General features: G+C 37.8%; 1 protein-coding gene across 1 annotated transcript in view; it reads left to right on the plus strand.

The window, feature by feature from the left end:
* Positions 1-16,458, plus strand: part of C5 (complement C5) — a 90,405-nt gene that overhangs the window by 5,752 nt on the left and 68,195 nt on the right. Inside the window, exons 3-8 of the mRNA XM_059657793.1 lie at positions 1,335-1,497; positions 1,782-1,852; positions 4,179-4,270; positions 8,184-8,266; positions 10,990-11,080; positions 12,850-12,964. Coding sequence (XP_059513776.1) covers positions 1,335-1,497; positions 1,782-1,852; positions 4,179-4,270; positions 8,184-8,266; positions 10,990-11,080; positions 12,850-12,964 — 615 coding nt within the window. The remainder of the gene's footprint in view (positions 1-1,334; positions 1,498-1,781; positions 1,853-4,178; positions 4,271-8,183; positions 8,267-10,989; positions 11,081-12,849; positions 12,965-16,458) is intronic.

Consider the following 16,458-nt stretch of genomic DNA (forward strand, 5'->3'; position numbering starts at 1 on the left):
AAAGGAGATTAAAGTAGACAAATCATAAATATTGGTGCATATCTTAAGCGTCTAATTTTTTTAAAAATATATTTTATTGATTTTTTACAGAGAGGAAGGGAGAGAGATAGAGAGTTGGAAACATCGATGAGAGAGAAACATCGATCAGCTGCCTCCTGCACATCTCCTGCTGAGGATGTGCCTGCAACCCAGGTACATGCCCTTGACCGGAATCGAACCCGGGACCCTTCAGTCCGCAGGCCGACGCTCTATCCACTGAGCCAAACCGGTTTCGGCTTAAGCATCTAATTTTATCTTAACATTATAATGTATCTTTATTTGCCAATTGTTTGATATTGTGTCAAGGTCTTTTCTTCATGTGCAGACCCATTGATTGGAATGCCAAATCTTATTTACTATGTGCCACACCTTTAATAAATCATCTTTGTTCCACAATTTCTGTTTCTTTGAAGTGGACAAAGTACTTAAAGACACTTGCAAAGAACCTGAGTGCAGAATCTTATTAGCTTGTTACTGTTTTCCAAACTTTTTCAGTACTCTCACATATGTAATTTCAAGCAGTTGATTTTAGTGATTAACTTTTATCCTATGTGTCAAAGCTTAGTTTTAGGAGAAGCACTTATCTTTCTTTTATTACTTTTTATGTATTAAATTTGCATATCATGCAACGTAAACTGGATAATTACAATTACTTACAAATATTGGAAAGCATGCAGCTCAACAGGTGGGAATAGAGGATATAGATATAATACAAAGTGTCCAGACATCAGTCAGGATGTTGAAGGGAAAAAATGGAGACCATGAGCTAATCCAGCAAGCTGATGAAGTGAAAGAGCTTCTATAGCCCTAGCCAGTTTGGCTCAGTGGATAGAGCGTCAACCTGCGGACTGAAGGTTCCTGGGTTTGCTTCCGGGCAAGGCCACATGCCTGGGTTGTGGGCTCGATCCTCAGTAGGGGACGTGCAGGAGGCATCCAACCAATGATTCTCTCTCATCATTGATGTTTCTATCTCTCTCTTTCCCTTCCTCTCTGAAATCAATAAAAATATATTTTTTTAAAAAAAGAGAGAGCTTCAATAGCTTAGTTTTACTAAATGCATATAACATTTAGGAAATATTTTTAATTGCTTAAAACTAAATTTTGGTTATGATATTTAACACTGAAGGGCTTTGGGCAAAATTTATTTACCATTCTGTCTCCCCTACTGTTTTTAAAATGATTAAATACACATACTTATTTCTCCTTCTAATGAGATTACAGTGGTATTTAGAAAATCCGAATATTTTATAACCTTAAAACTATTATGTTCTTTTTTATCAACATTTCTATTACAGATACAACCCAAACAATTGCCTGGAGGACAAAATCAAGTTCCATATGTGTATTTGGATGTTTTATCAAAGCATTTTTCAAAATCAAAAAAAATGCCAATAACCTATGACAATGGATTTCTCTTCATTCAAACAGACAAACCTGTTTACACTCCAGAACAATCAGGTAGAGTATAAGGTACTTCTTCCCCTGGGGAGGATAATTGACACTACTTAGAGCTTTTTAACACTTGAAATTATGTGGACACAGGTTTTTAAAAGAAAAGACTCATTAATAATTTATATATCTGCAGACTAACTTTTTCTTTCTTTCAAAAACAGATTTCGTGTATTGACCATGTATTGATTTATTTTAATGAGATTCATCATTTTAAAGAATGATTATTGTTTAAAAAACTAAAATACCCTTGTGTTTAACAGAGTTTTTGATGCTATCAATTATTCTTACAGTAAAGGTTAGAGTTTATTCACTGAATGATGACTTGAAGCCAGCCAAAAGAGAAATTGTCTTAACTTTCATAGTAAGTATGTTATTTATTTAAATAATAATTTAACTCATTTTAGGATAAGATACATTATTTCATAACCCTACCCCAATGCCATATGAGCTCATTCAGTGCTCAGTAAATGGTGACTGAACACTTTCTGTGAATATAACATTGTATGTCTATATCTCTAAAATTGGCATGTGTAAAGAAGTCGTGAAAATGAAACCTCAACGATTTTAAACTAAATCATTTAAATATATACTTCATGATTTCGTTCTTTAAGAACATCAGTCAATCACTAAGAATTAATTGAATATCTATTATGAGAATTTTATTTGTACAATTCAAGATAAAGAATTATAATCAATGAAATTTACATTTGAGGACCTTGGAGTTTAATAACTAACATACTAACACATGAAAAATAGTGCTAAATCATGAGGTAAAGATGAGCAGTTACTTATTAACAGTATAGGTGTATTAGTAATGGTCCTTCACTGTAGGCTGCAGCACCTTTTCTCCTAATTGTACAATAGGACAAATGACCCATAAGCTCAGAGGGAAGACAAAATAGGGCTGAGATTGAAGGATGATGTAATCCTTTTCTGTAATTGAATACGTAAAGGAAATCTTAAGCTGTGTCTTAATGAAAGGAATAGCCATAGGGTTTTTTTAAATAATGAAAAACTTCCCATGGTAATATATAGCATGAATTTAGCTATGACAGTAAGAAATGGGGATAGTACATAAACTGGCTGACTGATGTCAGAAGTCTGGAAGAGAACTAAGGAGAGGCAGTCAGCTCAAATACCCTTTTTCTGTCAGAAAATACTAGAGCATGTGGTCAGATGCTGTTGATTCTACCTTCTACCCCTCTCAGTGGTTGCACTTGAGTGATGTAGAATCCTGACACCACACAAGGAAGAATGGATGCCAGTTGTCCTGTGTAAGAGCTGTCCCAGGAAGACAGGATTGAGGAATTTGATCCTAGAGCAGTGGAGAGTCAGCATGCAGAAAGTGTCCTGAAAATGAAACGCGACAGTGAAGGGGTCTGGGTTGCCTGTCACTACTTGAGCCAATTAAGCAGAGACAGGATTGAATCGTATATGAGCGTTTTATTTTCCAATATTGCCGGCAACATCGGAGAGCAGTGGTCATCCACAGAAATCTGTCCCACACACCCCCTTTCGTTCCCCCTATAAACAAGTTGCTTATATTGGGTAGAAGGACAAAGATTAGGAATGGGTAAAATGGTTACAGATTACAGACAATGCAGGCTAGCGGTTACAAAGGGTAGGTGCTTCCAGGTGGTTACAACCCAGGATTCCATTGATTTGGCAACAAAATTGTTCATCTTTCCATGATGATAGGCAGTTCTCAGATAAGGAGAATGGACCACATTTCGAGTTCAACTCCCAGGTCCAGGGGCATACAACTCCCAGCCAGGTCAGAGCATGCTTTCTTTAATCAGAACAAAACAATCACAGTTAACAGAGCATGATTAATATTCTTTATAACTATAGCTATTCCCCACTATTCTATTTCTGCCCTTAACAAAAATAGTACTTGAGAGAGATCATCTTAGAAGAAGCACAGTGTACAATGGACTGCAGGGATAAAGATCAACCTAGAAGATATTTTGCCTCAATTCTAATTCTTTTTCAAAATGGACCTTTGCAACTCAAGAAAAAAAATACCTCAAAAATCCGACCATTAATTTCACAGTCAAGGCATATAGTGGTAAATTTCTGGGTTAAGTTCAAAATGGACCTCTACATGTAGTCCAAAGAAAATAAGAAACCTCATTTAAATAATTTCCAAGCCCACACAGAAAAGGAAGCTTATGGGAAAGCTTTATGAAAACTTTAAAATTTGTTTAACTAATTTGAATGTTTTATCAAGCTCAAAATGACCATACTGCAACTATAAAGTATCTAGCTAATAAATGTATTTTGGTATCTATAAAGCCTATGAGTTCACATTTGATTAATTATAACATCAGTTATTTCTATACTTTGTTTTTTTAGTTATACTAGATAGAGTTGAATCTCATGTAAATAACTGAGACTAGGATACCTGGAAACTAATTTATACGCGCGCGCGCGTGTGTGTGTGTGTGTGTGTGTGTGTGTGTCTGTGTGTGTGTCAAGAGAGGGAGAAGGGGTCCAAAAAGAGAGAGGGATGTGGCTTAAATGAGCCATATTTGCCTTCCACACATTTAAATAATCTTTCTCCTTCATATTTAATTTGAAGACATGGATATTTGTTAGTAAATATTTCTGTAGATCAAATATAATATAATCAGTTAATTTTTAAAATTCGGTTTATATGCTTTGATGTTGTTTGTTTTTATTCAAAGGATCCTCAAGGATCAGGAGTTGACATTGTAGAAGAAAGTGATTATACTGGAATTATCTCTTTTCCTGACTTCAAGATTCCATCTAATCCTAGGTATTTTATTTTATTTTTTTTCCTTTTTTTTTAAATTAAATCTTTATTGTTCAGATTATTACATTTGTTCCTCTTTTTTTCCCCCCCATAACTCCCCTCCTCCCAGTTCCCGCCCCACCCTCCGCCCTCACTCCCCACCCACTGTCCTCATCCATAGGTGCACGATTTTTGTCCAGTCTCTTCCCACATCTCCCACACCCCTTTCCCCCCCAAGAATAGTCAGTCCATTCCCTTTCTATGTCCCTGATTCTATTATAATCAACAGTTCATTCTGTTCATCAGATTATTTATTCACTTGATTCTTAGATTCACTTGTTGATAGATGCATGTTTGTTGTTCATAATTTGTATCTTTACCTTTTTCTTCCTCTTCCTCTTCTTAAAGGATACCTTTCAGCATTTCATATAATCCTGGTTTGGTGGTGATGAACTCCTTTAGCTTTTCCTTATCTGTGAAGCTCTTTATCTGACCTTCAATTCTGAATGATAGCTTTGCTGGATAAAGTAATCTTGGTTGTAGGTTCTTGGTATTCATCACTTTGAATATTTCTTGCCACTCCCTTCTGGCCTGCAAAGTTTCTGTTGAGAAATCAGCTGACAGTCGTATGGGTATTCCCTTGTAGGTAACTGAGTTTCTTTCTCTTGCTGTTTTTAAGATTCTCTCTTTATCTTTTGCTCTTGGCATTTTAATTATGATGTGTCTTGGTGTGGTCCTCTTTGGATTCCTTTTGTTTGGGGTTCTCCGCGCTTCTTGGACCTGTAAGTCCATTTCTTTCACCAGGTGGGGGAAGTTTTCTGTCATTATTTCTTCAAATAGGTTTTCAATATCTTGCTCTCTCTCATCTTCTGGCACCCCTATAATTCTGATGTTGGTACGCTTGAAGCTGTCCCAGAGGCTCCTTACACTATCCTCGCATTTTTGGATTCTTTTTTCATTTTGCTTTTCCGGTTGGATGTTTTTTGCTTCCTCGCATTTCAAATCATTGACTTGATTCTTGCGCTCCTCTGGTCTGCTGTCGGGCGTCTGTATAATATTTGTTATTTCAGTCTGTGTGTGCTTAATTTCTAGTTGGTTCCCCAATATAAGATCGAGGGTCTTATTAGTTTTCGTGTAGATCTCATTAAGTTTATCGGCAGCTTCTAAACAGTTCTTGAGAGACCTTAAAAGTGTGGTTCTGAACTCTATTTCTTCCATTGACAATTTTGTCCTGTTTCTTTGTCTCCGCATTTTGTTATGCTTCCTTGGTGCACCCCCTAGTGGTCTTTGTTCGCAGTCTTATAGATAAATCTTGATTGTTGTAGCTAATTCCAGGGAGGGTTTGACCTCCAGGCCAAGTGGCTATGAGAATCAGCTGTGTCAGCAGTGAGAGAACTTCTGTCCTCTAGGGAGGTGCTAATCTAGCCTTTGCCTGAGGCTATCCGGCAAATGCCTCTGTGCAGGGCTTGGGCGGGGCGGGTCGCACAGGATCAACAGGGTGGGCCGGAGAGAGCAGTTATGGCGGCTCTCAGTCCTGTCCCCAGGGGCTCTGCCTCTCTGAGTCCCAGCACCCGCTGCAAAGCTGGGAGAGAAAGCTGCACTCGCTCTGACCAAAGCCAGACAGTCCCGCTTCTCCTGTTTGAGTCTGGGTCCCTAAAGACTCGCCCGGATCTGGTGCTCAGAGTCTGCGACTCCCTCCCGATTGAAAACAACAACCGCGCCCTCCGCCGCCAGCCCACTCCGCACCTCAGAATTTGACTTCACCACTGCGCCTCCTCTGAGTGTCCATGTGCGTTTCTCTTTCCTCCTAGTTGTAGGACTTCCACTCAGCCAGCGTTCCTGTGGTTCTGGGTGATGTCCCTTCCGTTTTTTGGTTTCACTTTTGAAGTAGTTGTTCAAAGCAGCAAACTCCGGCGTTAACCTATCTAATCCTAGGTATTTTAAAATATTTGTTAATAAAGTTTTCTTTAAAAAAACACATCTGGAACTTTTGGTGGTGAGGCAGATCACCAGTCAAATGAAGCAACCTACTGTGAAAGAAATGAAGATATGCAAAATCTTTTAAAGAGTAATGAGAAGCTAGACTCAATTTCTGGGGTAGGGGAGAGGAGAATTTCCCAATACTTCTCATCAATTTTCTTTACACATAGAAATTAAACTTTGGAAGAGGAAAAAAAATAGACCCCAGGCTGGCTGGCTTTCTTTCTTACTTTCTTTTTTTAAAGATCAAAACCATCAACCTTCCATCCTTTAAGAAAATCAAATAGACTATCAGTCTAAAAGGCTAGTGTGGTCCTGTGCCTTGCTCTGAAAGTTATAAATATATTACTATTTGTAGTCTTTTCTGCATAGACTATCATATTTCAAGAGGGAGGATGTTCTTGGAGCTATTTCTCCCATTTGGCGTCATGTTAAAAGATTTAAGAATATGTTTAAACAGAATCCAATGTAAAAAATATTTAGTGAACACATTCCTAGTATGTGCAAAGTACAAGAGGAATGAGAGATATAAAATAGGAATGAAGAATCCACAGTTCCTGCCTTCAAGTTGTTTAGAGTAGGACAAATAAGATAGGTGCACCTATAAATGGCCAAATTACTTTAAAGTAAAAATCTTTTTATGGTAATTTTTGCTTTGTTCTCTAGAAGGTAGTTTACAGTTAATTTACTATACTGAAGATTATCTAGAAATTTGGATTAAATTGGGGAATTTAAATAATTTGGATAATTTTTAAATTGTATACTTTCTTGAAAATATTACATACTCTGTAGCACAGAATATTTTACAACTATTATCATTTCTCCAACTGTTATAATTTCTTCATCTTGTGCCATTTGCTCTGTGACAGATTATGTGTCAACCATGATAGCTTCTCATGGCCAGTATTTTTGTACCTTTGCACATGTTGTTTCCTCTGCTTAATAGTGTTTTACCTTGTTCTTCATAAAGCTGGCTTCTTCCCATTCTGTAGAAAACAGGTTAAATGCTCCCTTTTCAAAGACATTAGTCCTGGACACATGATCTAATGTAGTCCCTCTCTTTCTTTTATTCTCTATTCCTTAGTGGCACTTATTTCAATTTTACAATTATTTATTTAGTTATTTACTTGCCTTTTATTCCCACTAGACTGTAAAGTCCTTGAGAACAAGGATGGTGTTTTTATTGTTCACTGTTTTATCTCCAGCACTTCAACATAACAGGCACATAGAATTAATGATGATGATAATATTCAATGTATTGATTGATAACCAGTACACAAAGTAGATAATTGTCTTTCCCATTTCACAAATGAGGTTAAGTAACTTTCCCAAGTATTCAATCTGCTAATAAATGGAAATGTAAAAATTTGAAATCCCATGGACTATTAGCTCTATGAAGACGGACCCTTTTATCGTGTTTATTATTTTTATCTACAGTGTTTAATCCAGTGCTCAGTGAATATTTTTGACTGAAGGTTTTTAATTAAACCCAGATAATTTTCCTCTTTGAACAGGCCATACTTTGTCTCCAGCTATAGCTTCTTATACATGAGGTGTGAATCTTATCATCTGGATGGGCTTGACCCGAATTATATGTTTCTAGAGACATTATTATGAATGTCCTACTATAGTGTAGATTTCAATATTATATTAAAAATATAATAAAGCTCCAGAATCAAGTAAATTCTCAAGTATCACAAGCTCTTCAATTCAAAGCTATTGACAATATTAAGATAAAGTACCTGAAAAAATAACACAACATATGAAAAACTAGTTACTAAACAGTGTCTAATATCTCCAAAACACTCAGTTATTTCCATTTATTGCAAATAAAATATATCACTTAGACTATATTAACTTACTTTCCCCTCCTTAAAACAAGAATTGATTAGATTTCTGCTGGGTAAATTAAAAATATTTGGAAACTTATGTAATTTTAAATTTCTTGCTTTCACAGATATGGTATGTGGAAAATTCAAGCTAAATATAAAGAGGACTTTTCAACAACTGGAACTGCATATTTTGAAGTTAAAGAATATGGTAATTTTTGACAAATTAAAAATTTATAAAGAGTTAATGCTTTTGCAGTAATTATTTTCATTAATGACTTTAATGTAAACTCAATCCCTGAAGAAAAGGCAACCTACTGATATGGTCAGAAGTACTGGTGGAGGGGTGAGAGTGATTGTCCCCATGCCTACGCTCTAGTTTCAGCATGCTCTTGTTAACCTTGAATAAGCACACCAACCTCTCTGGACTTTTGTTCCTCATCATAGAACCCGAAGAGTCCTAGCCTCCTGAGGAGCTTGACTAGTGAAATTATTTTTCCAGGTTATGATTTTAGGAGAAACTTACTCAGAGATGAGGTAAATGGAACCCAGAAAGACTAATCGATGATTTACTGAAGTCATTACAACCAATTAGTGACAGAACAAGGACAGCAATTGGATTTCCTTACCTCTAGTCCAATGCTGTTTTTCTTCTGCTTCACAAATCCCTAATATATTTATTTGGAAATTAAAGATATTCTTATTTTGAAATCAATCACATTAAAGGACTAATAATTAATGTCTAAATAGATTAATCTTTCAGTTTTTAATAGTTGTTTATTAGAGTATTTGTGTGCTCTAATATCAAATTTAACTTTCTTGAAATCATTTTTAATTCGCCATGAAACTCTTAATATGGAAAATAAACACACAAATTTAACAATTAAACAAAGCAGTGAAAACAGATTTGTTACAATGAAACTCAACTTTAAGGATTATAGGCTTGCCCAGACAGTGTGGATCAGTGGTTGAGTGTCAACCTATGAACTAGGGATGTGCAGGAGGCAGCCGATTAATGATTCTTTCTCATCATTGATGTTTCTATCCCTTTATCCCTTTCCCTTCCTCTCTGAAATCAATAAAAATAAATAAGTAAAGATGATAGACTCTCAATACATATAATTACAACCAACCTCCCTTACTCCAAGTGTTTTTGCTGCTTTCTGTATATATCTAAAATTCATACACCTCTTATTATCTGTGGTCACCCTCATCTATTCATCAACAAGCTCTCTCCTGGATTACTGCAAAGCCTCTTGGTTGCTAGCTCTGCTTCCAAACTCTTCCCCCTTGGTTTTAGCCAAAATAATGTTGAAATGCAAATCTCATCATGTTATATCACTATTGAAAAGTCCCCAATAATCCCTCATTCCTTTTATAATGAAAATCAAAATCTCTAATTTGAGCTGGCCTGCCTCCTCTTCAGCCTCATTTTATACCACTCTCACCCTTGCTTCCCTCCAACAGTGGGTACTTTGTGCATGATATTCCATCTGCCTACAACACTTTTCCCTCCCTCATTGCCTAGCCAGTTCCTACTCACCTTTCAAGTCTCAATTGAAAAGCCATTTATTCAGAAAAGCTTTCCCTGAATTCTCTTTCCTGAGTAGGAGTCTCTGTATTTCTTCATATCTGTTTTCATAACTGTGACTTAGGTGTTTATCTGTGCTTATGCTTGTCTTCCCTGCTTGACTGTGAGCTCATTAAGGACAGGGTTTGTGTCAATTTTGTTCACTGGTATATCACTGTTGACAGGAGTGTCCCTGCTATATGGATGAAAGGGTGAAATATTTTCTTGCATTTTATATCCTGGAGAGAGCACATCTACCTGGATCTTTGATAACACAGGAACACAGCCTAGAGTAGAAAATTGCATTGTGCTTTTACTTCTAGCCTTCACCATCCAGAAAACACATGAACCGTATCTGTAGCTAACTATCTCACTTACAGTTGTTTGCCAGTCTATGTCCACAATATCAGGGTCACTCAATCATCCAATTTTCTATTAACTGCTGTGTAGGTTAATAGAATTAGAATCCAGAAGCCCTGGTACACAATCTGAGGAAGTATAAAGAGAAAACAGTGACATTTCAACCGGTGATACTATTTTCTCTTGGGCAATCAAAAAAAAAAAAAAAAGAAAGAAAGAAAAGAAAAGAAAAGCGGGGATAACCCAACTCCTTTCTGCTCTAGTTTCTACTTTTGCATGGGTATTATTTCTTATAGTTCATTTTAAACTCTCTTTTCTTTTTTTAAAATATATTTTTATTGATTTCAGAGAGGAAGGGAGAGGGAGATAGAAACATCAATGATCAGAGAGAATCACTGGTCCTCTGACTCCTACATGCCCCCCACTGGGGATCAAGCCTGCAACCTGGGCATGTGCCCTGACTGGAATCGAACCATGACCTCCTGGTTCATAGGTCAACATTCAACCATTGAGCCACGCTGTCTGGGCATAAACTCTCTCTTCTTGACTAAAGTCAGAGTTTTATGCTAGAATTTTGGACTGGGTGGATTTTATCTACTGGACAAAAAAGGGAAATGTTAAATAAGCAGGAATTTTCTATTTTTAATTTAATAAGCATTTATTATATTTAAGACTTATGACAAGGATGAGAGGGGAAGATATACAAAGATATATAGAGAACATTTTATTTTCAAGGAATCCACACTCTAGTCAAGGAAATAAACAATTGCCTATAATAAATGCTGTAATCTGAGTATAAACAAAGTGCTTCTGATACATAGATAGCTGGATTGACTTCCGATTGGTGGAGTAGGAGACTTCCCAGTGATGTTGTAATTGTTGTTGTTGTCCCTGATAATGATGATAACTACAGCTGGATGTTGTGTTGATGTTACATCAATTTTACCAGACAGAAGGCTGCTCTAATTTAAGTGGTAATATTGCCTTTTCCTTTTTATTTTCAGTGTTGCCACAGTTTTCTATCTCAATAGAACCAGAAAATAGTTTCATTGGTTATAAGAACTTTAATAATTTTGAAATTACTATAAAAGCAAGGTAAGAAAGTTATTTTTCATATTATCCAGCTAAATTAAGTGCCAACTCTGGTTGGTGGCAGTTATCCAAAATGAGATCTGTGATTTTTTTTCCAGCTTTATTGAGATGTAATTGACATGTAACATTGTGAATGTTTAAGATGCACAATATGTTGATTTAATACATTTATGTTGTTGAGATCTGTGATTTATTGGCAATGTCTGCCATGAGTTTGGGATTGACTGATTGAGGAGACATTATACCTATAGTTTATTTGCTCATTCTGATGTGAGCTGGTTCTGATTTTAGCTTTGTTGTTATTCACCAGCAAAAATAATCCTAAAGAATCATTGTGTACATTTAGGAAACAGCATGATTTAGGATATTGGGACTGAGATATGAAGCCTTCTTTCCTTTTAATTTATTAATGGCTTAATCAGCCAACTAGTGCTCCATAACTACCTCAAGACTCAATGCCTTAAAACGATGACTGTTTATGAGTTAGCTGGCAGTTCTGCTGATCTGGACTAGGCTCATCTCAGCTGGACTCACCCACGTACCTGCAGTCATTTGGCAGGTCAGCTGGAGGCTGGCTGGTTTAGGCAGGTCTTACTCACATGTCTGGTAATTGGCTGCCAGTTAACTGAAGCTACAAGGATGATTGGACTATGTGCATCTCTCATCAACTAACAGGCTAGTAGCAGCAGAAATACTTGAAGAGAAAATATGAAAGCATAAAAATCCTCTAAAGGCCTAAGCTTGAGACTGGCACACCGTCATTTCCACCACATTCTTTTGTCCAAAGCAAGTTACAAGATCAGCCCAGGAGGAAATAGACTCTCTTCACACTCTTTGCACATAAATAGCTGCAAAGATGGTGAACATATGGGCAAGTGGAAATTGGGGCTAGTTTTACAAGCAATCTACCATAAAAGTTTAGGTCATTTAAAAAGGCAATATCATGTAGTTATTAATAACAATAACCAATTTACATAACTATATTATCAGGCAGTTTTGAAGCACTCTGTATATATTAGCTCATTTAATCTTTATGAACACTATGAGGTAGATACTATTACTACCCCCATTTTAAACCAAAAAATGGAGGTACCGAAATGTTCAGTAATTTGCCCAAGATTGCACAGCTAGTAAGCCACACAATCTGTCTGGTTCTAAGTCCAGGCCCTCAAATGCTTCCCTGTACTGCCTCTCTTCTAAAATAGAGTATTTGTTACTTTGTCTAAAACACATAAAAGGCTCACCTGACATGGAATTATAAAAAGTAATTTCTTCTAATGGAGACACTATTTGTTCAAACTCTCAATAAGGAAAGTTAGTTCCTGTTATAGTATTATTTGCTGTGTGGAAAATTTCCTTTACTCTTACTTTATTTCTAAACTAAAAAGGTTTAATATACAATTAGAATTAAAATAAAATTTATCTCACATAACAGTAAGATTGGGCATGCTGCTTTTAAATACATAAAAGGAAATAGGAGGGAGCTCCCCACTGACATCAAAATCATCAAGGAAGCTTTGTGTTCTGTAGGAAAGGGCTCCGGACCTGAGTCTTTTGATTTCCTCAAGATCAGTTTTTTCATCAAGCACATAGTCATAAAATCTGCACTTTGGCTTTATTATTGTAATTTTATGAGGATGAAATGTAATTGTAGATGGAAGACAATTTAAAGTGTATCAAGTATACAATGTAATTTCAAATTGTTAGTTTATCTGAATTTTATTTTTATAACCTTGATAGCCAAATAATCTCATGGTATTATTGTTTGACAGATATTTTTATAACAAAGTAGTTGCTGAGGCTGAAGTTTTTGTCTCTTTTGGAATAAAAGATGACTTACATGATGATAACAAAGAAATGATGGAAAAGGCAATGCGAAGCACAATGGTAAGATGTTAAGATGTTCAGTCGTACCTAAAGATACATTATGAATGCTAGAGATGGAAAATAACTTTAAAATTATCTAGTCTGATCCCTAATTTTATATAGGGATGGGAAATGGAAGCTGAAAACTCTCCATTGGCTTCTTATTGTCCTTAGGATAAAGCCAACTTGCCATGACATCAGCCTCCCTCACCAGCCTATCTCCTGGCACTTCCCACCTTCCTCTCCCTTACACTAGTCTCTCTTGCTTCCAGGTCTTTGCAATATTGCTCCTCTTGAGAATACTCTTCCCCTTTGTCCCCTCCAACCTCTTCTTTGTCTGGCTAATTCCTCCTCAGACTTTAAGTCTCAACCTTGACACCTTTTCTTGGGAAGTCTCCCTGATTCCTCTCAACTGGGTTAACTGCCTCTGCCAGGTACTCCCTTAGGCCTTGAGCCTCTCTTAGTAGAGTACGTTTTACGATTTATTCTCAACCAAGGACTATTTTTACCACTAAGGGGAAATTTTGAGATGTCCCACAGACATTTGTCATTGTCATAACTGGGGAAGAAGATGCTACTGGCATTTCATAGATAGAGATCAGGAGTGCTGCTACACTCCTACAATGTACAGAGCAGCACCCCCCAACAGAGTTATCCTTCCAAAATGTTAATAGTAATGGTTTATTTACTTTTCTATCATTGTCTACACTAAACCCCTTGTGAATCTGAATTGTTCCCACTATATACTCAGAGCCAGCATGGTTCCTGGCAAATAGTAGGTACTACTCTCTATATACTTATGAGTGAATGAATTTGATACCATTGTAAGGAACCCAGTTGTTAATTAATAGAAAAGGAGAAGGAGGAAAGCCAAATAGTATAGGCATTCCATTTGTGCAGCTTTGCCAGAAAGCTGCAATTTAGACACATGCCCAATAAAGTCTGAGTGAAATAGGGAAGGTATTTGCCTGTCATTCATACCTGGAAATAGGTCATTGGCCAGAGTAGGCGTGGCCACTGCAAAGGCATGAAATTTGAGATATTTAAATTTCTTAAATAAAGGAGTTATCTCTTTTGCTTGATTCCTGGCCAGCAGGGGCTCTCACACTCCTGCATTTGCCCACATGGCCCATGGGTAACAGACACACTGGACTGATGGACTATAACTAGCCTAATGCTACACCAGACCCAGCTCCACCATGGACCAGAATCTCAGCACACTGGCTTTGCTTCTTGTTCTGCTGAATCCCTAGCTGCACTTCTTCCAGGACTGGTTTAAGGGAAATGGGACTTTACAGACACAAGAATATAATTTCACACAAGTAAAAATCACTCATCCACTGGTGTAAATCTCAGAAAATTCTTTTTCTTGAGATATCATGAGGATCTGACCCCTCAGCACCTAGTAGGGAAAGGGATACCTCACTTTCAGTGGTGGGCACTGCATTTCCACCAATAACCAATTTTTTGGGAAGTTACTTGTCCAAGGTTAAGTAAGAGCTAGTGGTTGCTGGGACCAGATTAGAGCCCTGGTCCCCTTTTCCCTTATTCATTGATTTTTACATTATACCACAGATGATAAGGACTCATGTTATTATCAGTGTTATATATTCATGTAGTTTGCATCACCAGTTAATTAGCCTTTGCTTTTTCAAAAGACACTTTTATTTGTTCAAGATATAAATTAGATGCCTCTTTTAAAAATATCCTACATAATAAAAGAGAAACATGTAAATTGACCGTCCCTTCACTATATTCACCAGCCAATCAGGTGAATATGCAAATTAACCCAACAAAGATGGTGGGTTAATTTGCATACACAGGCGCCCGGGCAGAGAGCAGAGCAGGAGAGCTGGAGGCTTGGGGGGCCATGGCTCCCTCAGTCGCTCCCAGCGTGGGGAGCACCAGGAATTCTGGGAATAGTAGTTCTGATGGCAGCCCCAGGATGGAAGTGGAAGCCCAGAGCACAGGGAGCACCAGGAATGCTGGGAATCATAGTTCTGGTGGCAGATGGATCTCCTACACTAGAGCAAAGTGAGCCTAGAGCAAGTTACTGTTGCAGTGGGGGATGGAGGGTAAGCACAGATGAGAAACATAAGTAAAATCAGAATGTCTAGGAAAAATTAAAGGGAAGATATTCTAAAACTTCCAGGAAATCTCCACCAATGAAGCAAAGAAAAAAAAATGCCTCTGTTATTCTGTGAGCAACAAACCAAACTGGGTTGGGGGTCTCAGGCAATTTGTTCATATGGTTGCAAAGACAGACAGAAACTCCCGGATTGGAGTGGGCTCCCCTGAGGGGTCCCAGATTGGAGCGGGTGCAGGTCAGGCTGAGGGACCCTACCTACCCCCGCCCCATGCATGCATCTTTGTGCACCAGGCCCCTAGTATGTATGTATGTGTGTGTGTGTGTGTGTGTATATATATATATATATATATTAGATGACTGGTGCACAAGATTCGTATACTTGGCGGGGGGGCGGTCCCTCAGCCCAGCCTGCACCCTCTTGCAGTCTGGGAGTCCTTGGAGGATGTCCGACTGATGGTTTAGGCCCACTCCCCAAGGCAGTCAGATATCCTTAGTGCTGCCATCACTACCGCTGTGCTTGCCAGCCATGAGCCTGGCTTCTGAGCTTCTGGCTGAGTGGTGCTCCCCCTGTGGGAGCGCACTGACCACCAGGGGTCAGCTTCTGCGTTGAGCGTCTGCCCCCTGGTGGTCAGTGCACAGCATAGTGACCAGTCATTCTGCTGTTTGGTCAATTTGCATATTACCCTTTTATTATATAGGATTTTTTATTGATTTCAGAGAGGAAGGGAAAGGGAGAGATAGAAACATCAATGATGAGAGAGAATCATTGATTGGCTGCCTCCTGCATGCCCCTCACTGGGGATCAAGCCCACAGCCTGGGCATGTGCCCTTGACTAGAATCAAACCCAGGACTTTTCAGTCTGTAGGCCAAAGCTCTAACCACTGAGCAAAACCTGCTAGGGCTAGATGCCTCTCTTTAATGCAAGATTCTATGCTATGCAACAGATGTATTTCAGAGGGAAGTGGGGGCAGCCAGAAGAGATTAACCAAAGAACTTATATGCATAGCCCATGGACAAACAATAGTGTGGGGAAGGCCAGGGGAGGGGATGTGAATGTGGTAGGTAGAGGAGATCAAGGGGGGGGGGGTGTGCGGGGGGTGGGACCTCTGTAATACTTTCAACAATAAAGATTTTTTTTTTAATGATTCTATGCTAGACACTGAGACTTAAAGTCAAATAATACAAAAATCCCTGGCTTCAAGTTATTTAATTTTAGAAGAAAAAAATAAGGCAAAGTCTATTTTACTATTATGCTTAATAATTAAATGATACAGTATGACTTAACCCTATATCCCTTTACTCATTGTATGTTTTTAATTAATGTTTCAATATGTAAGCAGCAAATCACAAACTAAATGTAAAACCCAACAAGCTCTCAGTTAAGAGCAAAAGTAAGCCGAGAGGCCTAGGAAGATAGATGATGAC

The sequence above is a fragment of the Myotis daubentonii genome, chromosome 11, assembly GCF_963259705.1.
Source record: "Myotis daubentonii chromosome 11, mMyoDau2.1, whole genome shotgun sequence".
Lineage (NCBI taxonomy): Eukaryota > Metazoa > Chordata > Mammalia > Chiroptera > Vespertilionidae > Myotis > Myotis daubentonii.